Source organism: Abramis brama, assembly GCF_963993115.1.
Source record: "Abramis brama genome assembly, chromosome: 21".
NCBI classification, from domain to species: domain Eukaryota; kingdom Metazoa; phylum Chordata; class Actinopteri; order Cypriniformes; family Leuciscidae; genus Abramis; species Abramis brama.
In genome coordinates this window covers 8,364,361-8,391,100 of record NC_139983.1, presented here as the reverse complement: position 1 = coordinate 8,391,100, position 26,740 = coordinate 8,364,361, and the positions used below count along the sequence as shown (strand labels likewise).

The following is a 26,740-nucleotide window of genomic DNA, read 5'->3' as shown; positions in this document are numbered from 1 at the left end:
TCTTTCCAAAAAAACAAACAAAACAAACAAACAAAAAACACTATGAAAAGCTAAAAAAGCCCCAAAATCTCAAAATTGACAGATGCATGAAAAATGTGTGTTTTTGCCAGTAGTGTCTTGCCTTCATGGGTAAGGCAATCCCAGAATGCATCATGGCAAGTTCTCTGAGATGCTGGATATAAATGTCCCTTATTTTATGTAAATAAGGAAAAGTGCCAAAATAATTTAATCTAATAACAAATTATTTAAGGCAAAGACACTTCAGGCTTTTTGAGATTTTGTGCTATTTTGCTTCCATGACATGCCTTCTTTCCGACTAGTGGAAAGAAAACATTCACAATACACATTTAATTGTTTATTTTGTTACACTTCATCTATTTAAGCATGTACATTTAAATTATAATACATATCTTTAAAGGATGGGAGAGTCAGAAATCTCTACTTCATCACTTACATACAAAAAAACTTAACAGTTTTACTCCTATCTATATTAAGAAGGTTTTAACAGAGCGGTTTGCTCATATCATTCACCTGATTAATATAATATTGTATTCCTAAAACATGGTATTTGTTCTGTCTGTTGACAGTATTTTCTGATTTATGGAGTGATAAAAAGAGATATCCAAAATCCCCTTTGTAAAAACCTTTAACTCTTATATGTCAACAAAATAAAACAAGAATTTCGAGTTGAATTTCAAGTTCAGATTTCTGTTCTGAAATGTATGCAGATTAGTGCATATTTCATTAGGTAATGACTCATATCATGGCATATTTAAATATTTCAGAAAACTTGTAATACAAAATAACTGGCTTAATGTACTGTGAATAATCACCTGGGGAAATATGTTGATATTGTATATCAAGTTTTATACCAGTTTCAGCCCGACGCAGTTATCATTTTAACATCCTGCGCCACGTTGTTTAAATAGCAAATGCATTTGCGCCTATTTGTGCGCCCATGGGTGTGCTAGTCTGAAAACGAGGTGTGTTCAGGTGCATTGTTTGCGGGTTGCTATTTTGAGGCAACTGAAATAGACTGTTGACCAACAAAACCTGGTCTAAAGTCAATGGCGCAATATTTTTTTTTGTTATTTAAAGAGCGTGTTAGTAATATGAGCCTGTAGGTGGATCCACAACGCGCGCACACTTTGCTTATTACACACACAGGGATGCGCAGCAGCACACAAACTTGCCATATATTAAAAATAAAAGGATTACAATGTAAAATATTAATATTGTGTACATAAAGATATGGTGGAATCTGGCTTGTCCCGTAGACGGTCTGCTTGCTTTAACCTTGCACACGAGCAAATTCATTTCCTCTCTGGAGAAGCGTTCAGTCTTTCCGCTTGCAAATTCCGCCATGTAAATAGCAACTGGCGCGAGCGCAACTGGCTTTTAAAGGGAATAGGAGATGACACTCTGATTGGTTTATTGCACGTTACGCCCAAAACTATGGAAGGCATTTTCTGCCAAATTTAAATAAATAAATTAAATGATTAAAATGAAAATTAAAACCAGATTAACGATTTCATTACAGAAAACAGTACGCAAAATATGTGACAAAATTGAGAATGAAATTAAATTATTTCATTTTCACAGCATTATCCCTGTCAAATTGAAAAATAAAATGCAATTGGTGATTTCACATTTCATTTTCACTACAGTCTCGAGGCAAGACTGCCAATATTAAAATGAAAAGCCAAACGTGAAAAAGAAACTACAAATACAGTTTTTACAATAGTGACACAATTCAAATACAAATGTAAATTTTCGTTTTCATTTTAATTCCTCTTTTATTTCACAGTTTTCATTTTCAAAGACAACCTGCATGCAAATTCTATGTTAATGAGTGGGTGTGGCCTATTCTAGTAACGGCGCTGAGACACGCCTTCTGTAAAGCGAAGTCGTCGACGTCCCGTGTGCATGAGTTGAATGTGTGAAACGAAATTATTTAAATGTGATTAAATTGTAATCGAGACGACAAGATATGGCGAAATCTGTTAGTGAGCTTTTGCGGGAAGCTGCCGCAGCATTAGAACATGGAAACAACCAGCCTGACCATGTTAGTTATGATGTTAGACTCAGACTAGACCATAATCGACGATGAGGTTCATTCATGTATTAGGCTGCTTTGGAAATTCAACTATTTGGGTGTACAGAAGTATTAGTAACACAATTTCTACAACAATTATAGCTAGACATTAATACCCACTGGCTTTAACCGAGAACCTCGGCCAATGTTTCATATTCGCGTCGTGCCTAACAACGCCCTTCAGCCGTGACTTATTCAGATACAGCACTAGCCTAGAGTACCTTATTGCTTTTATAAAACGGTTACCACACAATACAAATATTAATCCCGAAACATATGTATCTATGCAACTATCATGAAGTAAAATGAATCACTAAAGGCCAATTCCTTCCGCTGGAGAAAAAAAAAAGTCCCTGACCAAAAAGCAACAGAAGAAGTTACATTATTTCTCCATTAGATGGAGACAAAGACTGTCTTAATGAGTGAGTCAGTCAGTCAGTAGAGAAGACTTTTGAAATGACTCAAACTTGTGATCACGGAGAATAAAGACGCAACTGACATGATAGACAACTCCTATTAACTGTTAAAAGTACAAGATATCACACCGGACATTCAAACGGATTTTTTATTATGAATATAGGACTGACCTGAAGGAAAATGCTATATCTAGCCTACTGTAAATGCAGGTACACTCGCTTTCTCGATCTCATCCAGAAGTTGTTACTGGAAATGAAAATCAGCATTGTGATTCTTTTTGTACACAAACTTAAAATAACCAAAAGACACGTAACAGTTAAACAGCGGACTGATACAGGCTAGTGCTGTATCTGAATAAGTCACGGCTGAAGGGCGTTGTTAGGCACGACGCGAATATGAAACATTGGCCGAGGTTCTCAGTTAAAGCCAGTGGGTATTAATGTCTGGCTATAATTGTTGTAGAAATTGTGTTAAGACCTTTGTACACCCAAATAGTTGAATTTCCAAAACAGCCTAATACATGAATGAACCTCATCGTGGATTATGGTCTAGTCTGAGTCTAACATCATAACTAACATGGTCAGGCTGGTTGTTTTCATGTTCTAATGCTGCAGCAGCTTCCCGCAAAAGCTCACTAACAGATTTCGCCATATCTCGTCGTCTCGATTACAATATAATCACATTTAAATAATTTAATTTCACACATTCAACTCATGCACACGCGACGTCGATGACTTCGCTAGAATAAGCCACACCCACTCATTAACATAGAATTTGCATGCAGGTTGTCTTTGAAAATGAAAACGAAAATGAAAACTGTGAAATAAAAGAGGAATTAAAATGAAAACGAAAATTTACATTTGTATTTGAATTGTGTCACTATTATTGCGTGAGCGTTACTAAAGAGCATTGTAAAAACTGTATTTGTAGTTTCTTTTTCACGTTTGGCTTTTCATTTTAATATTGGCAGTCTTGCCTATGTAGTGAAAATGAAATGTGAAATCACCAATTGCATTTTATTTTTCAATTTGACAGGGATAATGCTGTGAAAATGAAATCATTTAATTTCATTCTCAATTTTGTCACATATTTTGCGTACTGTTTTCTGTAATGAAATCGTTAATCTGGTTTTAATTTTCATTTTAATCATTTAATTTATTTATTTAAATTTGGCAGAAAATGCCTTCCATACAAAACACACCCATTACTCATTAAGAGAATACGGGCAACCCTTTAAGACCATGCGCCGGGTACGCCAACCATTTTTCCCGCCGTTAAACTAGCAGAAGTGGATTCGGACAATTGGGCCCGTAGTGTCTTGCCTTAAGAAATGTAAAACATTTTTGTGTAGGCTGTATATTTTTATGCTTGTTAGAGCATTACATTTTTAGCTCCTCCACTTATATGGAGTTGCTATCCAACTTGGCTACTTAAGAGGTTCCATTTCAGTCATGACGCCTTAGAAGACTATATAGGCTGTAGACGGCAAGGCAGCTCAGAACAGCGCTAATGTGTCACACGTTAATCTATAAGCCATGCTGAAGAATGTACCGGCAGACAGTCGCGGGCGAGTTCTGGGTGTCTGCATCTCTTGGCGGGCGTGTGGCAGCATGTGGTAGCGCTTGGCTTCGTTCACCAGGTCCCTGCAGGCCTCAGAAGATTTGATCAGCTCCTCGTTGTCCACCACGTTCAGCAGGTAGCTGGGATGAATGAACGGAAGCCGCACCACCGCCAACAGCTCAGACACATGCTGGGTACACGACAGAGAGAAAAACAAGACAGAGAGAAATAATCAAATGAGAACAGAGAAAGAAAGAGATAATATAAGACATCTTTGTGCTATACACAACCTTAATTGTGGTCAAATCACTGTTACGGATGGCCTCATGCCTTATTGCATTATTATTTTCATTGACTGAAAAAAATAATCTCTCTGGATAAGAAAAAAATCTCTCAGCCTGCTAGAAAAATAAAACAAAGTCTTCTGAGGGATGCTGTGTGAGGATGCCCATTATAACCAAAGAGGTACAAAACAGATACTGACACACATTAATGTGTGACAAGTATCCGCTAACAGCATAAACATCAAAACAAGTTCAGATATTGAAAGCTGGAAGCTAAACATGTTCTTTTTTGATTTTCAGATGATTTACCTTCAACACAAACAGAAATCACGCAAATGATTTAAAAAAAACAAAAAAATCATTTAAGAGTTCATTGAAAATAAATGAAATATTTTTAAGAAGTTGAATTTAAATGAAATGTTATGTTTAATTAAATTTAAATGAAATTATAAGACTTTATGTATTAATAATGTATTTATAATTATAATGATATTTATTAAATAATATAAAAAATTAAATACATTCAAATTAATTTAAATGAAATTGAAGGAATTAATACAAATGAAGGAATAAATAAGTGACTTAATTAAAGAATAAAAATAAATAAAAATGGAATAGTGAATAAGTACAGAGCCCCTAAAGGGACCTTTGCAAAAATAAAAATATACAGACTTTCTCCTGTTCACGAGAAATGTATTGCGTGCTCACGAGAAACTCTTGCGTTTGTACGAGAAACATTTCTTGTGAGCACGTGAAAGTCTGTATATTTTTATTTTTGCAAAGGTCCCTTTAGGGGCTCCGTAAATAAGTGAATGGATTAAAAATTAAAGTATAAATAAATAATTATATATGAAAAATGGATTAATGGATGGATGGATGGATGGATGGATGGATGGATGGATGGATGGATGGATGGATCTGTTAAACCCACATAATGCATCGGGTCAAAAATCACACCATAATCACACCATGATCACGAGTGTAATCAGAGCTGGTCAGTTTTTATTTGTTTGATAACAGGCCACATGAACAGCTTGACGTACAGGTGATCCTTTCCAAAGATTCCTTTTTCAGCTCGATCAACATTGGGTTGCCATGGTGAAAAATCCCAGCGTGGCATTACTCCTTGTCCACTATATCTCCAGCGAGATTGTAAACACAAAAAGACACGGTCAACAGCTGGTGTGGCTCTCCTTCACTTTCTCACCGGCAATCGATTTCAAAGGGAGCCAAACTGAGGGCTTAGTTTTGAGCAAAATACATTTGCATGTACACATTGTATTTCCAATGGTCTAGAAGAGAAAGGAAGAAAGGTCAAAGATTTACTGGTGACAGTGGTGGCATTTTACTAAAGTCCCTGGTGAGACTGGAAAAATCTGCACCATCACATTCAGATAGTTTATCAATCTGGCATTTCAGGTAGGAGCTCAAAACCATTTGTGGCGTGAGAAAAGGATCAAATAAATGAAAAATGGTTTCTGAAAAAGGTGTTTCTAGCAATCTACAGCCAGCATGGCCGCTGGAGAAATCCCTCAGGATTACAACCATTCCCTCCACTGCTCAGGCAATCAAGACTTTTTACTGAATGATCTAGGAATCCAAATGCAGCTCCGCTCACCACTCCGCTGAGCATATCTGCAATAATGTCATGCCATGAGGGAGCCAGCCTATGGCACGCTGAATACCAGATTAAGACACAGAGAACAGCACAAGCCACAGCTTTACAAAAATACTGATGGATGAATCATCAAATGCAACATTTCAGCAGCTTACAGGCTGAATGCTTTGTAATGCTATTAAAATATAAATGTAAGGTCAGAAAACAAGAAACAAAACTCTGAGCGCAAACAGTTCTGTGATGTGCATAAGTTATTCCGGATGGAATCAAATTCATGAATTGCCCTCTTTTTCACTTCACGACATACACATTTACATTTAATCATTTAGCAGACGCTTTTTTCCAAAGCGACTTACAAATGAGGAGAGCAATAGAAGCAATCAAACCAACAATAGGGCAAGAATGTGTGAGTGCAGTAACTAGTCCCAGTTTGTCTAGCACAGTACACACGAAGTCAGAGCTTTCCCTCTCCGATCTTTTTTCTTTCTTTTTTTACCTCGTTCTAAAAAAAAAAAAATCCGTAAACGCGGCATCGTCTCAAGAAATATCTGCGTACACACAAAACCAGACCAGACCAGTATGTGGTGCTGTTATTCTACCACAGAGATACACTAAAAACAGAGAAGAAGACTTGGAGCATGCACATAAACCTTGTGCGCTGTATAGACCTTATTCAGAGCAGTGCCATGACAGGTATGAAAGTGAGGCTGTGAGGGATATAGACTTGCAGTGTTTCCAATGGCATCCGCTGTAAAAATCTGTATAAAGCTCCTAGATTACTTTCAATTTTCCACAGCTTAGTTTTTTTGTCAACTGAAATTTCTTGGAAAGATATTTTTCCAGTGTTTCATGAACAGAATAATCCAAAAACACATTAAATAACAGTACAGCCCATTGAAGAGATGCATGTCTGTCCCTCACAGCCTCGCTTTCATTCCCATTAAAAATCAAAGATGACGCTGCTGTGAATAAGGTCTATACAATAATAATAGGCTCAGTAGCATCTTCTTCTTTTTTTCTTTTTTTACCAAGAACTTTATTAAACAATATAAACAACTATAAATGGCCTGGTACAAAATATGAAATGTCTTAATCAGACAACAGACAAGCATCATAGCATAATAATAAAATAAAATAAAATAATAAAAAAATACATTCAAGTAAATAATAAAGAAATAAATAAAGAGGCCCAGTAGCTTCTGCAGCACAAACACAAGCATGTAGAATGCAGTTGTTGTTGCTGTTATGTGAAGTAGCATTGTCTAACCTAGGGTCAACACGTGGGATGATGACATATATAAATATACGGATTGGCTGTACACACGAAAACGCAAGGGTGTTGTTTTCAGATTTATCCACTCTGGGACCTGGTTTAAAAAAAATAGCGGTTTCAGGCTCCCAAAACGCCAGATCCGTCTGGACGATACACAATGTTTACGTATACAGCTAACTCAGTGTGGACAAGGCCTTAGGTGCTAAGAACTCTTAGCACCTAATTAGCCTTGAGTGCTTTGATCGGTAAATAGATACATAGAATAGTAAGTGTTAGGGGGCTTTCACACTGGGCTCATTTGCTGCGGTCCGAATCCGAGCGTGATCGTTCCCGGCGTCCCCCACAGTGCTGGTCTGGTTTCACACTCAACCTGATTCTACCGAACCCTGGTGCACTTGTGTTCACTTGTGCACAGTGCAACCGAACTCAGACCACCTCCTCCAGGTAGTCTTGGGTTCGGTACCCCGGTGCACACCCGGGTCCGCATGACAGCTTTCACATTACCAGTTTTTCATGTGAATTGTGCTCCGTTTCGAACTAAACTGCCAGTGTGAAAGCGGTGTTGTTGAGTGATTTGTGTTGATTTCTTGAAAATGGTTAAGGACTCAGCAGCTCGGGTTGAGTTAGTCAGGTATTTCCACCACCTTGAAGCAGTCAGGGTAAAGGTCCATGAAAGTGATTTTGAGATGGCACAATGAGAAGCCGTTCACTTACAGAACACAAGCTTCTGGAGAGCACGTAAGTCTGGAGTAATGAGTTAAAATATAGGGGTGAAGAGCCAGTGGTTGTTCTGTAGCAAACATCAGTGCCTTGAATTTGATGCGAACAGCAACCAGTGCAACGGCAAGTTACAACAAAATGAAGAGCAAATGATCCACATTAGATGTGCTTCATGCTTCATTTGCGCATGGGAAATGTGGTTTTGTTGTGCAAAACTGTTGCATCACTACTAGACCAATTAAACCTCTGGAAATTCTGTGCATGCAAATGCATTTTGTTGAAAACAAAGGGCAGTTAACAGATGGGTGGATTCATTCTTAGCTTAAATAAATAAATAATATGGTGTTGTTGTGAAAAACTATTGCATCACTTCTAGACCAATCAAACCTCTGGAAATACCATGCACCTGCATTCAGTTTGTTTTAAAAAAAGGGCACTTAACAGATGGATGATTCATTCTAAGGCTTGGACGGTATTTTAGAGGTGTCAAGACAAAACCGAGCTGCTATGAAACATCACAATCTGTACGTATCCTCGCTTGCATCATGAGGCATCTGTCAATCCTGACACAATGATGTGACACTCTACTGATGCACAAACTTCTGTAAAAGCGTCCTCACATAACAGTTGGATTTGTACATTTGAAGGCAACAGAACAGACGCCAGAACTTCGGAGCGCTGTGTTTGATACTCATCAAATTGCTATTGATCTCTAACAAGTAAAAACTCAGTTTCCAGCATCTGTCAGCCACAAGTTTCTGATTCAATACTTTTGACAGATATTCTCATTTACAGGAGGAAGCGACTTCATTGTCTTTTTTTTTTTTTTTCTGAAGAAAAGACAAATCCCAAAAAGAATATCTGTTCTCTAAAATATATTAAGAAAAAATCTGTCTGGAATACTCAATTGTGTACTGGAATACACTGGTTAGTCAATCGCTGCATTCTGCGATCAGATTCATGTAATCGAAGTTTGCGAGATTCATGGAATCAAATCATTGAAAGTTCCTACTTAGTAGCAATTTTCACCACTGTTAGTTTTACAGGAAACAATAGTGACCACAGGTAAACAAACTTGCTGATGTAATGTATGGTTTGTATAATTAATCAATTTTGTACAGCCATTCATTCTCAAGCGCAAGTGTGTGGCATTTTAAAACTTGGGCAAATCATAAACTTTATGGTGGTTAAACTTGCATTTAACCCACAAATCACATGTGTGCCGAACCGCAGAGCCTGGTCTGTACAGATCACGGACTATCTACGATCCGTTTAACCCCCAATTACACACACGCATTCACATCTACGGACAATTTAGCGTCTTCAATAACCTATACTGCATGTTTTTGGATAGTGGGGGAAACCGGAGGAAACACACAGACACAGGGAGAACATGCAGACTCCACAAAGAAAGGACTCCTGGCTCAGCCGAGACTCGAACCAGAGACGTTCTTGCTGTGAGGCAACAGTGCTACAAACTGAGCCACTGAGCCGCCCATTAGACATAAATGGCCCAATTAAAAAATATAATCTGAAAAAATACATCTTAGACTGCAAAACAAATGCAATGCAATGCAATAAATGAAAATGCATTGCAGTATTTTATTTTATTGCATGGCTAACACAAACACAAACTGCTGAGATCACAAACTGTTCAAAATAAAATAAAATAAAATAATTATTGGTCAAACCAATTACTGGTCTCTAATATTCCAGGTTTATATTCAGGTAATTTCAGATATACCTGCTTTTGTAAAAGAACAATTAACTTGGGAATTGGTCATTTTACGTATCAGTGTGTCTCAGAAGGAGAAGTCCAGACATTACAATGTGCTAAAAGTCAAAAGTCCACTAGTTTTCATCTAGTTTCCACTAGATCAGGGGAAAGACAATCAGAAGACAAAAACCACCACCACCAACAACAAAACAACTATCAAAAAACACACCACCACCCGCCAAAAAGATGCCGTCCTGACATTAAAATAATCACTGTAATATTTAATTTCATGGCCAGACACGCTTGCTGTGCTCTTCACATTTTCCTCGAGACACATAATAAACAGCGATTTCCAAGGCAAGACATAACATGCTGGAATCAAATTTGAGATGTTTATTTTGCTGCTTGTAAATATAAAATTGTTCTATCAGAGCTATAAATCAAAAAGTCGAGCGGCTCTCTGAGCAAATCTGTGTACAGATGCTAATAGAAAGTGAAAATTCAGGGAGATTTTCTTCTTGTGTTTCTGAGCTTGAAGGCACATCCGTTTGATAAAGAAATGCAAAAAAAGAGAAGTGAGAAAAGAGAGAGAAAGAGAGAGAGAGCTACATACACACAAAGACAGCCATGCATTAAAAATATATTAGATAACAGGAGGGGAGACAGAGAGCACATTCCTTTGACGGGACGGCAGACTGATGCTCAGCCAGTGTGAGAGCGGTTTGATGGATGGGGAGCGTCGCTGTGCTGAAAAGAAGACAGATTAAGCATGTCCAAGAAACACTTTTCTCTCTATGGATTATATAGAAAGATGCGTATCCTGGAACAGCACAACAGTCAGCGGCACTACAGCTGGACAGCGTTGTGTCTCTAATGATGCCTGTGTGTTGAGATAAAGCAGAAGTCTGCGGCTCACTTTGAAAAATGACCTGGGAAAACAGCCTCCATCGCAATACTTAGCAATTGCATTTCAGCGTAAACCAGAGTCAGCACAGGGGCCAGAGGAGAGCTAGAGCTGCCGGATACAGACGGCAGCGGTTCATAAACACATGACGTGTTGGTGTCGGATCCTTCCTACTAGAACAAAACAATTCTCATCGTATAGTAGATCAAATACTAAACTCATATGTTAAAAGATATTTAGATGATTTTGATTTAAAATATATAATAAACTTACAATTTATTTATTTATATAATATATTATTTTACATTATAAATATTAAACTTTTATAACTATTTTCTGTTATGACTATGTATGACCTCTGGAGTGTCTTCTCTCAAAAGAGGCAAAAATGTGTTTAAATATGTGTAATAATAATAATAATAATAATAATAATAATAATAATAAATAAATAAAATAACAAGATAAAACAACAAAATAAATATAAATAAAAACAAAAAGACTTGCTTGAGCTTGACCAAAGGATATTTCTGAAGGTCTGTGAAACACTTTTCTTATAGAAATGCTTGTAGAAATAAATAGTGGATAATTTATTTGAAAAATATTGCAAATATAATCTACCCAGCACATTAATTACAAATTGTAGTTGGTTACTGGTTTCAAATTACATTACACAAATTGTAGTTAGTAACGTAATCCATTACATATAATATAATCGGACTACTTTTTGATACATTTTATATTACTTTTGACCTAACTTAATGTTTATCACATTGATTTGAATAAGATAATCTTGTATCATATTGTTGATATAAAAATACAAAGAGAAAAAAAATAAAAAAATAAAAAATAAAATAATAATAATATATATATATATATATATATATATATATATATATATATATATGTGGTATTTAAAGGGCGCATTAGTGATATGCGCCTATAGGCGGGTCCACAACGCGCATCATTTATTAATTTATGCATTTATTTATTTATTTTAGGAGTGAATGTGCACCAAAAATATATGTAAAATATAATTGCTTATTCTTTTTCCTTTTGATTGTTGGGTGAAATATTATTTTTTTGGGCAGTTTCTGTGACATTCATCCAGCAGGCAATCGTTTAATATTCAGACCAGGGTTTCAAAATTGCAGGTAAAAAGACATTGATTTTGTTTTGTACATTTGCAGGATGGAAATTCTAGAATTAAGTCATGAAAGCTAGAAGACGAGCCCTGCTTTTTAAGATTTATTATAATACTTTAATTAAAATAATACATGGACGTTTAAATAGTACCTTCATTAAATTTAATGCAAGTTTTTTTTAGGCTGTGCTTGCAGCTCTGAGAAGTTTTTTTCGTTCCTTATTGCACAGTAATTTCTCATCTTCTTAGTTCTTTTTAGCAGCAGAACGCCTACAGTACATCCTACCAGAAAAGACAACTTCCTCACCCAAACAAACCGATGCTGTAGGTGAAAATTAATGAGTAGATGTTTTTTTTTTTATGTGCTGAAGGATTTTCTTTTCATTGTTCAGTTAATGTGTCATGGATGTTAACAAGACGGATTACAGCAAAACCAATTCAATGCGCTTTTAAATATAAAGAAAGAGCTTCCTGGTGCTTAGAAATGGGAAAAGGGTCATTGTTCAGCAGTGGTCACTATTCCCAGGAGGTCAAGACAAGCAGTTAAAGGTTTTGATTTAATTGACCCATTTGGGATGGATGGGTATGAATATGTATAACCTGCCATTTTTTCCACAATTTTGGTTATTTTTTGAAGTGCTTTAAGTATCTTTTCTTGAGACTGTGCTGTGTGAAGACTTATAAACTTGGCTGATTAAGGTTTTTTTTTTTTTTTTTTCACCCAGTGGAACAGGGTCAGTCCGGTTCTGCTAAACCTTTTGACTAAACTCTTAAAAATGTATATGCTTGTGCTGAAAGTTCTGATCTTTTTTAATCCGTTTGAATGAAAATGGAAAATTATATATGCAAACTAAAATGGACTACATGCCCAATTGCTGCCACTTTCGAGAGAAGACCATTCTTATATATGTATATATAGTAGCACACACACACCAGCCTCTAGTCATGTGCCTATCACTGAAAACTGAGACTTGCAGCATTTGATCACTGGATTGACAGAAATCATATGACTTTTAAGAAGTGTTTTCTCAAAATTGCAACATAGCATATCTAATTGACTCCTGATGACACAGTCATTATTATTTGAATTATCACTCAGTGAGACATTTAACCTTGTATTACTGTCTTTGGAGGGCTTTTGTCTTTCAAGCAGATTAAATGTACAAAGTCACGTCATTCAAGATTTGCATGCAATGCAGGAATTCCCCAACTTTTTTGACAGATGAACCTGTTTGACCTAATATATTTACTTAAAGTCCCCTCTGAGATTTTAACTTAATTTAACTTAATTAAGTTAGGTTAATAATAAAATTGTCAATAATAATAATAAATAAATAAATTTAAGTTCATGGTTCTCTGACATCAGTTAATGGTCACATGCCATGTAAGTAAACAAAAAAAAATGCTTTTTTTATATTGAATGTTTTTATTTTAAAATTCTTTATTTTAATTTTACATTTTTAGGATTCAATTACTTAACAGCTTTTAATTGAACTCACAAACCCCTTGCAGTTCCATCACGAACCCTGACGTAATATTTAATTCAGTGAGTGCATTAAGTGCATTTGTGAGTGTTGTTGAAAACCCCCCAAAAAAAAAAAAAAATATATATATATATATATACACTGTGCCATTGACTTTAGACCAGGTTTTTGTTGATCAATGGCACAGTCTATTTCAGTTGCATCAAAATAGCAACCCGCCATCAATGCGCCTGAATACACCTCATTTTCATACTAGCACACCCATGGGCGCACAAATGGGTACAAATGCATTTGCTATTTAAACAACGTGGCTCAGGACGTGAAAATGATAACTGCGTCGGGCTGAAACTAGAAAAAACACTTGCTTCGCACTTGCCGCCGCATTGCCCTGGGTGTATGATAGGGTCCATAGTCTTTTACTTAGAAACTGAAAACACATCTATATACTGTATCCAGTGTAGACAGCGTTAGTGATTATAATAGGTTCTATTTGCTTTTGATGCGACTGCAACGCTCACATCCAGTGGGCGGGGCTACGGTGCGATGATGTGATAACTATTCGTCAAAATTTTGCTCTGGAGGCAGTCACATGCATTTGTAGTTGCCCATGTGACGCCACAGACCCTATAATATCAAAATGAGCTGTTTTTGGAGCTTGATTAAATAAATGCTTTGTTTATAATGAGGATGTTGTTTTAAACTAGGAAACGTTTGCATACATGGTGGACAAGAGAACAGCCTTTAAGACAAGACACACACCATCTAATCAATAGCGTACGGTTCAACACTGGATTCAACCTCAGTAAAGCTGACAATCAAAATCAGAGGGAGATCAACACAGCAGCAAAGTTCACCAGCTCTCTGTGTGCTGAGTGCTGTGAGATGAAAGACTGAGACAGATGTCCTGCTGTGAGCCAATCTACTGAGACAACGCTGGAGAACACCTGAGACCTGAGAGACCATCATTAAAACAACTGACCCGATAGAGCTCAGAGTGACCTCAAACCACAACAAAAACACCTTTATATCACCACTTAAAAACAGTCTGACATAAAGAGAAAAAAACGTCCTTACATAAAATGGTTTGTTAATGTCTAACGTATGGGATTTTTCACCTGTTTTATGGTGCAAATGGTGCATCTTATCACTTAAGACATGATGTCAAGACTGTAGGATAATTTTACAGATCCTCAATTTATACTCAATTTATCATTCTTGGACCAAGAGAAATTTACTGGAGAAGTAAATATTTATAAAAAAATTTAATAAAAATAAAAGTTGAAATCAAGTGAGTTTATGGTTAAAACAAGAACATATATCTGCCAGTGGGGTCAGAAAAAATAACTTAATTCAAAGGGAAAACAAGATTAAAAAAAAAAAATATATATATATATATATATATATATATATATATATATACACATACATATACATATATATACTGTATATATAAACTCCTTTAATTTTGACACATTTTTCAGGAAACAAGAATTAATTTTCTCTTTCCTAATATATATATATATATATATATATATATATTAGGTCAGCTCTTTTAGGCTGATTTAATTCCAGACTGCGTATTTCAAACCAATGCTGAATTAACCTGCTAAAAGAAGTTAACTATGGCATAAAAAGAACAAAGATGCTTATAAAAGAGCAATTAGCTGTGGGAAACAGAAGCCAATATTCTTTAAAAAACAATTGTTTTGATTGTGTTCAGATATGGTATCTTATCCAACACTCAGAGGATGTTTAAAAATGATCAAGCGTTAAGAGCATAAAACAATGTTCATTTTCCATCCACTTACATTATAATCCAACAGCATTCAGTGGCACGATATTTCCATATTTAGACCAGCCAAACGAGTCACAGAAGAAAAGCCCATAAAGTTACAGAGTGTGATTTATATACTTGTCTGTCAAACTGGGGAGAATACGCATAATAAAAGAAAGGGGAGAGAGAGAGAGAGAGAGAGAGAGAGAGAGAGAGAGAGAGAGAGAGAGAGAGAGAGAGAGAGAGAGAGAGAGAGAGAGAGAGAGAGAGAGAGAGAGAGAGAGAGAGAGAGAGAGAGAGAGAGAGAGAGAGAGAGAGTAAATAAAGAAATATTTTTTTTCCCAAAGTTCTGCTTCAGTGCCATGCTGGATTTGTGATTTCATAGGCTAAACTCCTGGGGAACAGCGTGAAGTAGAGGAACTCATTTCAGCCTGCAGTTTGCTTTCCTATCCAGCTCCTTCTCAATGGAGGCAGTGCAGGGCCAAATAAACATAAGGTCACTGAATCAATCTCTGCTGTTTCCTTCTCATGCCATCTCTGGATCAGATGGCATGACGCTTTCACAGCGACGCTTAACGCACTCCAAACAGTGTGCTCAACATGGCTCGGAGATTCCAAAAGCAAATTTATTTAATAGGCAGATGCAGATGGAGTGTAGTCAGCCTGTTGTGGAGTATCTTCTGTGTTTGGATTAGCCTAATAGTATATTGCTGCAATGAATAAGTATTGGCTGCAAACAAACAAACAAATAAAAACTATCTTAAACTCATGTTAAATCATCTAACAATCCATTTAAATTGACTAAATGAAAATGAATGAAAAATGTATGAGAAAAAAAATATATATATATATATATACAGTATATATATATATATATATATATATATATGTATATATATATATATATATATATATATATATGTATATATATATATATATATATATATATATATATATATATATATATATATATATAAATAAATTATACATACACATAATCAAAATCATTCAACCCCCATTGCAAATCAGGTTTATTGGCAAAATGTACAGACTTTTAGCTGTTTGCAAAGTAATTGAAATAGCTCAACACAATAAATGTTTCAAGTGGTTACCCCAAATTCAACTGAAAATACAACTTTTAATGACTTATTATTGACTTAATAACTTAAAAGGGCACCTATTATGCAAAATTAACTTTTACAGGGTGTATTAACATAAATGTATGTTGGCAGTGTGTGTACACAAGCCAGAGAAACGAGGGCACCGCCATCTTTAGAATATCGTCTTTGAACTTCCGTTTTTGCGGTCGCTCTGTATGGCATTGCTGTCCAGGAGTAATTAGCTTTTGAAGTGGATTTACTTAATGTAAAGTTAACAAAAGTTATCATGAGGATTGCAATATTTAAAGCATATGTCTTAACAAATGTCAGTAGACCGGGAAGATTTTAAAACGAGCCGTTCATTCATAAATACGCAAGATCGATGTGAAAATACAGACCGGAAGTCAAAAGACAACGAGCGCAGCGCTGAAAAAGGGCGGGACTACATAAGGTCTATAATGATAAATATCCACCCAGGGGATTTTTTTAATCCCCATACATCATAAGCAGCGTCTCAGAACAAGCCATTTTCAGATTCTGGGCAATGTGACATCATTTTGCACAAGCCCCTCCCACGACTGTTGACTGACACTGCCTGTTGTGGAAGGCCTAATAACGCCCAAGCTTCAGCTTCCTCACTGACAGCATGACGTTTTCTCCTAGGATTTCCTGATGTTTCAATGAATCCATCCTGCCTTCCACATGCTGCAGGTTTCCAGTGCAAAAGGATGCAAAGCAGCCCCAGATCATCACTAAGCCCCACCATGCTTAGGCATCGCTCCACAGAACAAAATCCAAAAACTTCTGTGTCTTGATTTTGAGCGTTTTCTTGTGCTTTTGGGTCAGTAGTGGTGTACGTCTTGGAGTTCTGCCATGGAAACCACATGCGTTTAGTACGCGCCTTACTGTGCAGCTGAAACCTCAGTGCCTGTTGCCACCAAGTCTTGCTGCAGGTCTTTTGCAGTCACCCATGAGTTTTTCTGAACCTGCCTTCTCAGAAATTTGATTGCAGCTGTTGATGGCTTCCTTTCTCTATCCCGTCCAGGTACAGTAGTGTAACTACTGTTCCTTTAACTTTGAACTTGCTGACTATGCTTCTAATGGTGTCTCAAGGAACATTTAGTGCCTTCGCTATCTTTTTGTATCCTGTTCCTTGTTTGTGAAGGACGATGATATCTTCTCTTAACTTTTTGGACCATTCTTTGCCATATTTCTAACATGCAGTCAAACGTGACACTCAACAAGCCTAGACAGTTCAGATATTGCATGTGTTCTAGCTCAAGCACACCTGGTGCAACTAATGAAGCCCCTTGATTAGTTAGCTTGAGACAACACCTGTTTTGCAGATTTGTGCTGTTGTGAGGGATTCTATTCAGGGGGTGGAATAATTTTGAGACTGCGGAATTTCAGTTAAATTTGGGGGAACCACTTGCAATGTGTTGTGTTGAGCAATTTCAATTACTTTGTTTGATTTGTTCATTGCAAACAGCTGAAAGCCTGTACATTTTGCCAATGAACCTGCTTTGCCATGGGGGTTGAATCATTTCGGTTACAACTGTATATATGTATTTATTATTTTTCTTTAATGCAAAAGGATGTCATGATTAAAAATTTGTATCTATTGACAGCCCTAATATATATGTGTGTGTGTATATATATATACATACACACATATTAAGTGTGTATGTATATATATGCTTAAGTATGCTTGTAAATTAAGCATACATCATTTATCTTGTTTAACGTGTTTATTTTTTTCATAATTTCCTATAACCAGCAAAGTAAACTTATCAGATTGAAAGATGATTCTCTCAAAAATGGATTTTCTGCACACTTTTATCAAGCTAAATTTAGGTAATTTTCCAAAAATGGACACTTGGAAACTCCAAAAGAACACCTAATAACCAAATGATATAAGGAGTCCATATAATTAATACATTTATGCACACCAAAAAAAAAAAAAAAAAGAAAAATCAGAATTCAGTGTACAGTATGTATACAGTGTCGGATACAGTACGGATCCAGGCCGTATCCAGATACGATGAAGGACCTGCGCCTGGACGCGACCATGACGCATCCCTGAAGTGCCAGCCTCATCAGCCCTGTGAAGGCCTCATCGACACGACCAATCTGACTTCTGACCTGTAATGCTGCCTGGATCATAATCATACACTGTTCGCTCGTTGGCCAGAGGAGAACTGGCCCTCGACTGAGCCTGGTTTCTCCCAAGGTTTTTTTTCTCCATTCTGTTACCTGATGGAGTTTTGGTTCCTTGCCACTGTTGCCTTGGGTTTTGGCTTGCTTAGTTGGGGACATTTAATATTCAACAATATTATTGATCTGCCTTATTAAGGGTGGACGATGATGCAATTTTCTTCTAGAAACAAACTTTGTTGTATTATTTTCATGTTATCACTGTGAAGCTGCTTTGATACAATCTGTATTGTAAAAAGCGCTATATAAATAAAGGTGACTTGACTTGACTACAGTGCAACAGCAATGAGCTTGTAGAGCCTGTTTAAGTTTTAGACATGTAAAGTTGCGATTCTGAACAAGACCACATGGAAATGGCAAAAAAAACAAATAATAATGACCAACCGTCTAAAACTAAACCAACCGCCTGGAGCTGACTGCATTATATGGCTATAATAGTACACAAATCCAATCAGAAATACTAATCACAGCAGCATACATACACGTCAGATAAAAAAAAAAAAACTTATCCTGAATGTGTGTGGAAACAACGTGAATGTACTGAAATGTGTTATAAATACAATATGTGCGATCAGTGCGTCTAGAACAAACATACATGGTTTGTTTGTGCATCAATAATAACGGACTCAGGCCTGCATACTGTACGACTCCTGCATTCGGCTTTACCTTGATTATAATTCGCATCCATCAAAACTTTATATGCGAGAAGCTGGTTTGCTTTATCCAGCCGAGAAATGTATATATATATATATTCATTTATTCTTTATATACAGCATATACACATAGATATTTTTATTTTATATCTCCTTAAAAAAGCTTCAGTGTACAAAAAAGTACTTTTTGTTCTTAGCTTGTACTGTAGCTTGCCCTAAAAAAGTTAACTTGAGTATCTTGACTGCAATTTATGTATCTTTATGTATTAGTATCTTTTAGCTTGACAATCTAGTGTCAAAATAGCTCTCCGAACATTGCACATTCATACGCATTTCCATTCAAGTTTGACATTAACTTCTAAAGGACAGCTTCATCTGGTGACATTTAAATAATGCAACCAATGCTAATCTTAATTAGCATGGCACATGTTTTTAACTACTGCTGACTGTTTAGAAACTTAAAATAAACCCTTTAGCAGTACGCTTACGTAACGTGTATGTCTCTTAGCCCATGGAAACAAGTTACAAGTTATTATACTGGAGAAAACCTGCCATTTGTGAAACTTGTAGACCTTCAGGCATGGGCTCTGTTCCAAAACATAGTGAGCTGTTGCAGTGATACTCTAATACGTACAAATATACATAGAACATACAACAATTACGTAAAACTCTTTACATTTATTTAGATGACTGAACTTTTTTAGCAATACTTTCGATACTGAATTATGGGTATTTTTGCCACAGCCTTCATGCCTCACTGCAAAAAAAAGTCGTGGCCTACTTGAAACCTGAAGGTCGCAGGTTTCGAGTCTCAGTACCGGCAGGAAATGTAGGTGGGGGACCCACTGCTCCGGGTGTGTGATCATTTTGATGAAGACTTCATATCAAGTAAATATATCTGAATTTAAGAATGTATAGATATTTGTACTGGAAAACAAGTAAAAAATACCTAGTCAGAATTTATTTATTTTTCAGTGCAGAGACACACTTCATCCCTAAAAAAGCTCACTAGGTTTTTGGAAAGGAGCCAAGGTAGTCTTGAAACAGGTCCTTTGTGATTATTGGTCTAAACAGTAAACATTAAACTTTTGTAAGGAACAATGACATCTTGGCCTGAAGCTCTGATGTCCAGCCAGAGTGGGATGATACGCTTCCTGTTCAGTCAGTTCCTCTCTTTTCTGCTACAGAACAGCATGTAATCAAGTGGCTTTTAGTATATTTAATGTAAGGACATAACGGCACGTTTTCAAGATGATAATCTCCTCAAACGCTCAGCATGAGCACGACATCATGAATGTTTCATTTCCGTATTACTGGGACTCTTTTCAGACCGTCTCTGAATGCTCACACAGATATGAAAATCAGTAAAGTCTACTGCACCTCAAAGGAAGAAAATATCATTTCTCAATAAGGATAGCACATTTCCAGAAATTGATTACTTTCTACGCACACCAGTGATTTAATCTTGTAATTCTGTCAAACAGGCAACAAAGAACGTGATGTTTTGGCTCCTTTTCAGCTTTTCGTCACTTTCCGAATCCGGCAGGATCAGACCTGCTCTGAAACTCTTCTGGCTTCCATCCAAACACAAGCTCCAGCTTAAACACCAAGGATGAAGTATTCCTACAGCACACATTCAGATGAGGCATTGGTTTACATTTCATTCTCTTATTCTGGGACTGAGAGCTGGCTATACACATATTTGAGGGCTGCTCAATCTTTGATATCAACATTCCTGTAAATTTAGTTTCAAATGTAATCAAACACAGATGAATCAGCCAATTCAAACTACTCTTCAAACTACTGTTCAAAAGGTTTTATTTTAAGATTTGTTTTTCTTATGCTCATCAATGCTGTATTTATTTGATCAAAAATACAGTAAAAATAAAATATTGTGAAATATTACAATTTAAAATATCTGTTTTCCACTTGAAACTGTTTTAAAATGTAATTTATTCCTGTGATCAAAGCTAAATTTCCAGCATCATTACTCCAGTCTTCAGTGTCACATGATTCTTTAGAAATCATAAAGGCCCATGAGTCAGTCTAGTATGGCCTATACAACATCTTGTATACCCAACCCAACTTGGTCATATCTGGATTTAAAAGTGTAGATGCAAATTTATCTCACCACAGGATAACTTATTATTTGTTATTATGAGATTATGACATTCTTCCCATTCTGCTTGCCATTTATATAATATATACTGGTTAATAATTTGGGGATCAAGAAACATTTCTTATTACTATCTATATGTTGAAAATGGCAATCAATGTTGATTTTTTTCGAAACCGTGATACATTGTTTTTCAGGATTGTTTGATGAATAGAAATTTCAAAAGAACAGCATTTATTTGAAATAGAAATCTTTTGTAACATTATAAATGTCTTTACTGTCACTTTTGATACATTTAATGCGTACATATATATACACACACACTGACCCCAAACTTTTGCAGTATTGTACTAATCCACTATAGGACGTCTGAAATACTCTGAACGCACGCATTAAACAAATAAAACATGGAAGACAGACTGTGGTAAAACTATATTAGTTAAATTGGGTGGTACCAAATTCCTATGTGACGCATTTGATGAAAAACTTCTCTATCGTGGGACATTATGCAGGAAAACAGATCTCCAGGATCAATACCAAGCAGCTCTAGCGTATTTATGCAGTACATCACCACCAATGAAAACAGCCTGATTTACATCACTAACCAGGGTTGATGTAGACATGAGCCAGCTCTGGTTTCCTACCTGGACTCTGCTGCTGGGATCCTTTTTAATCCATTTGATGACCGTCTCATAGACCAGCTCCTCAGCTTTTGTGTTCAGGCTGTCGTTGGACATGTAACTAACCAGGTCTTCTTTGGAAATGTTCAGGATTTCATCTTGACCGGCCACATCGGGGAAGTTCTGCAGGGCAAAGGCCTTTGCCATGTTGTGGAGCTCAGTGCACTGCATTGCCTCGGCCATGGCCAACACTCCCAGACAGTTACTGGCCGTCAGCTGTTTCTCTGTGAGAGGAACACACACACACACGCATGAGCAAGGAAGCAAACCCTAAACGCATTAACAGTGAGAGGTGTTTGGAAGATTACATTTATCCAAGTGTGTTGCTGTGAATATAATATTGCAAGCAGCTAGTGGGGTAAACACCTAAGCATGGGAATCAATTGGACCGGAGGCTCACCGGGGACTAGCCCAGACAGACACAGACCTTTTTTACAGCATGAAAGGTCAACAAAACCACTATTAAACCTGCTCATTCTTCATAATGCACAACTAAAACAGCAGTTTTGGCTTAAACCTATATATTATTCATTTGATTTCCATTATGTGATGCATTGATTGTAAATTTGATCACACATTCAAGTTAGGGCCGTCAAATAAAGTGGAAAAAGCGTCACTTCGTCCATTTGGTTCAATTATTTACAAGAGTGATAGCCACATTCTACAACCAAATTCACTAATGACTAATAACACCTATGTATTCTCGTTTACACAGGCATACTAATAAATAAATAAAAATAAAATAAATAAATAAAAAAATTTAAATAAATATCAAGTAGGCATAATAATAAATAAAATTAATATAAATATAATATATAAATAAATAATACATGTACATATATATTTTAGAAATAATGTAAAACCAATGCTATAAATAAATATTTGTATAAATAAATAAATAAATATTATGCAATGGATATAAATTGAACAACATTCTATAGGTGGCAATTCAAACACTAATTTTTAATATTTAATATTTAATAAGTAATGTTTCTGTAAATATGTTGAATGACGTTTATGAGTAATTCACACTTAAAAGTGACATTCTTATAAAAAAATTACAAATAGAAATTGCAGCATTCTATTTTGTTTTGTACAATAATTTTAATAATAATTTACAAGAGTTTAGTGATGCTGTGTGCATTTAATTTCAGAATAAATATATCATTTTATATTATTGCTGTAACCACTATTACAATTAATTAAACTGCATCAATTATTTGCAAGATTTTATAAAGGCTGCATTATCTACAACGGTAAATAACTGCTGGCTCTAACTGGGTGAAATTGCAAATGCGAGCATTATTCTTGCTGCGTTAAATCAAGCATATATGAAGAGCTCTGGATAAAGGCGTAAAGAAACCACACGTCTCGTCGTAGCACTTAAAACACAGTTATGTGTGATGAAAGCGCACAAGGTTACAAAACCATTAATGGCTTTGATTTCTATCACCAAATACTTCAATGCACCATCATGATTATAAGAACTCAGAACTCTTTCCAGCTCATGAAACCTTGACTGCCCGCAAGATGAATCTTCTTTGGCAAACGTTCACTTTTCATACGCATTCAACTGTCATGTTGCTTATCTGAAACTGAATGTATCTGAATGTTGTTAGTCTTGCACATTTCGATTTTTCTTCTATAACTTTTTTGTATACTGAAGTAGATTGAGCACTCCAGCAACTCCCACCAGGAGAGAATGTAATTTCATAGCCGTTGAGGTGCTGATAGATTAATAAGCTCCAGATCCCAGGGGTTCATGGGAAGAGAAGTACAAACCAGAGCTGTCAAAGCTGCCGACATTTACTTTTTGATTCCGAGCTAAACTCATTATTCACATTCCTCGCACCTGCCTTATCAACACAAATCTAAAAAGGGCATAATTCATGAGTGTTAAAAAGCATTTTGATTACTCAATTCAGTTTAGTGCCGTCAAATATACTGAAGAAAACGTCACTTCGCCAGTAGTTACTCAAAGCTCTATTTACAAGAGACAACCAAATTCACTCCTAAAAATCACAAATGACTAAAAAACGTCTATTTATTATCTTTTACACAGACATAATAAATAAATAAATAAATAAATAAATAAATAAATAAATAAATAAATAAAGCTAAGTGAAAAACCAAAACCAAATGAAAAATATATATATTTACATAAATATTTTATAAATACATATTATATACACATAATAATAAATATAAAACATTAATAATAAATGTAGAATGTATAAATAAATGGTAAACAACTATGTTATACATAAACATTTGTAGAAATCATTTTAATTTCATTTAAATTAAAACTACAAAAATAAACTACATTTACAACATGAATTTATTTGCAAATCGTTCTATTTCTGCTTTGTACAATAATTATAAATTTTGACTAATAATGGCTATTTATTCTTTATACAGGCACACAATAAATACATAAATAAGCAAATACATAAACATTGGAAAAATGTAATACAAATTATTTATACAAATAAATATATGTATATGTATATGTGTGTATATATATATATATATATATATATATATATATATATATATATATATATATATATAATATGCAAAAATCTAACCTTTCATTGAAGTAAAAGAATTGAAAGTGGGGAGGAAATCACATTGAAATGAAATAAATGTTTTTCTCCAAAACACGTCGGCCACAATTATTGGCACCCCTAGAATTTTTTACAAGTAAAATATCTCTGAAGTATATTCTCATTAATATTTACCTTTATTTAGGAACATGAAATTGTCTAGCTATGACTTCTTGTTTCACAGGAGTTTAAATATGATGAATACACAAAGGCCAAATTTCTTTAATCATCCATCACAATGAGTAAAACCAAAGAATATAGTTCTGACGTGCATCAAAAGATTATTGAGCATCAGAAATAGAAAGTGGCTGTAAGAAAATAGCTAAAGAATTGAAAATCCCCATTTTGACCATCAGGGCAATAATTAAGAAGTTCCAATCAATGTTACGAATCTGCCAGGAAGAGGACGTGTGTCTATATTGTCTTAATGCACGGTGAGGAGGAGAGTTGGTGGAAGACTCTCCAAGGATCACAGATGGAGAATTGCAGAGATTACTTGAGTCTTGGGGGTCAGAAAGCCTAAAAAAAATATCAAACAACCCTTACACAACCACATGTTGTTTGGGAGGTTTTCAAGAAAAATCCTCCTCGCTCCTCCTAAAATAAACTCCAGCATATTCAGTTGTCAGACATGACTGGAACTTCAAAAGGGACCGGATTCTATGGTCAGATGAAACAAAAAAAGGGCTTTTTGGCAGCAAACCCACCAGATGTGTTTGGTGCAAACAGGGATAAAAAGTACCCCATGCCTACGGTTAAATAAACTGCTGGATCTTATATGTTGTGGGCCTATTTTTTTCCTGGAGGTCCTGGACATCTTGTTCAGATACATGGTATTATGGATTCTAGCAAATACCAACAGATAAAAAATCAAAACCTGTCTGTCTCTGCTAGAAATCTTATAATGGGCCGTGTTTGGATCTTCCATCAGGACAACGGTCCAAAACAAACATCAAAATCAACACAAAAATGGGTAACTGAGCACAAAATGAAGCTTCTGCCATGACCGTCCCAGTCCCCTAAACTGAACCCTATAGAAAATGAGTGGGGTGAACTGAACAGAAGAAGCACCAACATGAACTTGTGAATCTGAAGGATCTGGAGAGATTCTGCATGGAGGAATGGTCTCTGATCTCTTGTCAGTTATTCTCCAAACTCATCAGGCATTATAGAAGAAAACTCAGAGCTGTTATCTTGGCAAAAGGAGGTTGCAAAAAGTATTTAATAACAGGGAGCCAATAATTATGGCCAGCGTGTTTTGGAGAAAAGCATTTATTTTATAATGTGATTTACCCCCCATTTTCAAATCTTTTACTTCAATGAAAGGTTAGATTTTTTTTTTGATTTTTTGAATGAAAGATCAAAAGGATAAACAATGCAGATTTATTTTTTACAGCCATTTTTGATCATATTTACCAGGGGTGTCATTAATTCTGACCACCACTATATATATATATATATATATATATATATATATAATTTGTTATAAATAAATGTTGTAAATAAATATCTGTAAATTATTAAATATAACTTTATAGGTGGCATTTCAGACACTGATTTTTAATATCAATTAATGTTTCTGTAGATTTGTCATCATGACAACATGTTTACAGGCCATTCAGTGACATTTTTATTAAAACTACAAACAGAAACTACACTTTTAGCATGAATTTATTAGAATGTTAATCTATTTAATTTATACTTAAGATCAAATTCTAATTCTAATCTTGCATTCTGTATGCATCTCAATGCAAATTCTGAAACTCAATAGACTCCACTGCATTCTCAATTCAGTTGTGAATGGTGCAGATCGCCGGCCACAGCCACCCGACAGGATCGACATGCTAAAATATGTATGGATTGTCTCCTCGGAGTCTGGCTTGTAGTGTAATATCTGACTAAAATATCACGAAAAGTATTCTGATTACTAGATATTAGTGTATATCCTTGTCAAGACTCAAGACATCTGATCGCAAGCAGCGTGCAAGCCATTACGAGTGCTGTAATGAGCAACAGTATTTCTGATTCACTTCAGTCCACAGTAGAGCGTGTGTGTGTGTGTGCGTGTGTGTGTGTGTGTGTGTGTGCGTGCGTTTGTGTGTGTGTGTGTGTTATGCCCGTATGTCAATCAACATAACACAAGCCTCCAGCTCTGAGGGGGGAAACAGAATCCAAAAAGAGAATGTGAGACATGGACAGAATGAATAATGAGCATATTCCCTCACGGCTTCACCATGAAGTTACAGTAAATTACTCCAAGATTTTAGAGTACCTACAAAAACAAACTCATTAGAAAGCCTATTATCATAATTTGTCCATGAGAGATTGAACACTACAATTATGTTCTGCATTTATTGCAGCCTTTATTTCCTGAGGTCCTCTTT

The 26,740-nt window shown here is 35.7% G+C and overlaps 1 protein-coding gene across 1 annotated transcript in view; it reads right to left on the bottom strand.

The window, feature by feature from the left end:
- LOC311072542 (kelch-like protein 29) overlaps positions 1-26,740 on the bottom strand; it is a 180,258-nt gene that overhangs the window by 68,722 nt on the left and 84,796 nt on the right. The window contains exons 8-9 of the mRNA XM_084097626.1: positions 21,715-21,974; positions 4,064-4,262 (exon numbers count right to left, since the gene is read on the bottom strand). Coding sequence (XP_083953752.1) covers positions 4,064-4,262; positions 21,715-21,974 — 459 coding nt within the window. The remainder of the gene's footprint in view (positions 1-4,063; positions 4,263-21,714; positions 21,975-26,740) is intronic.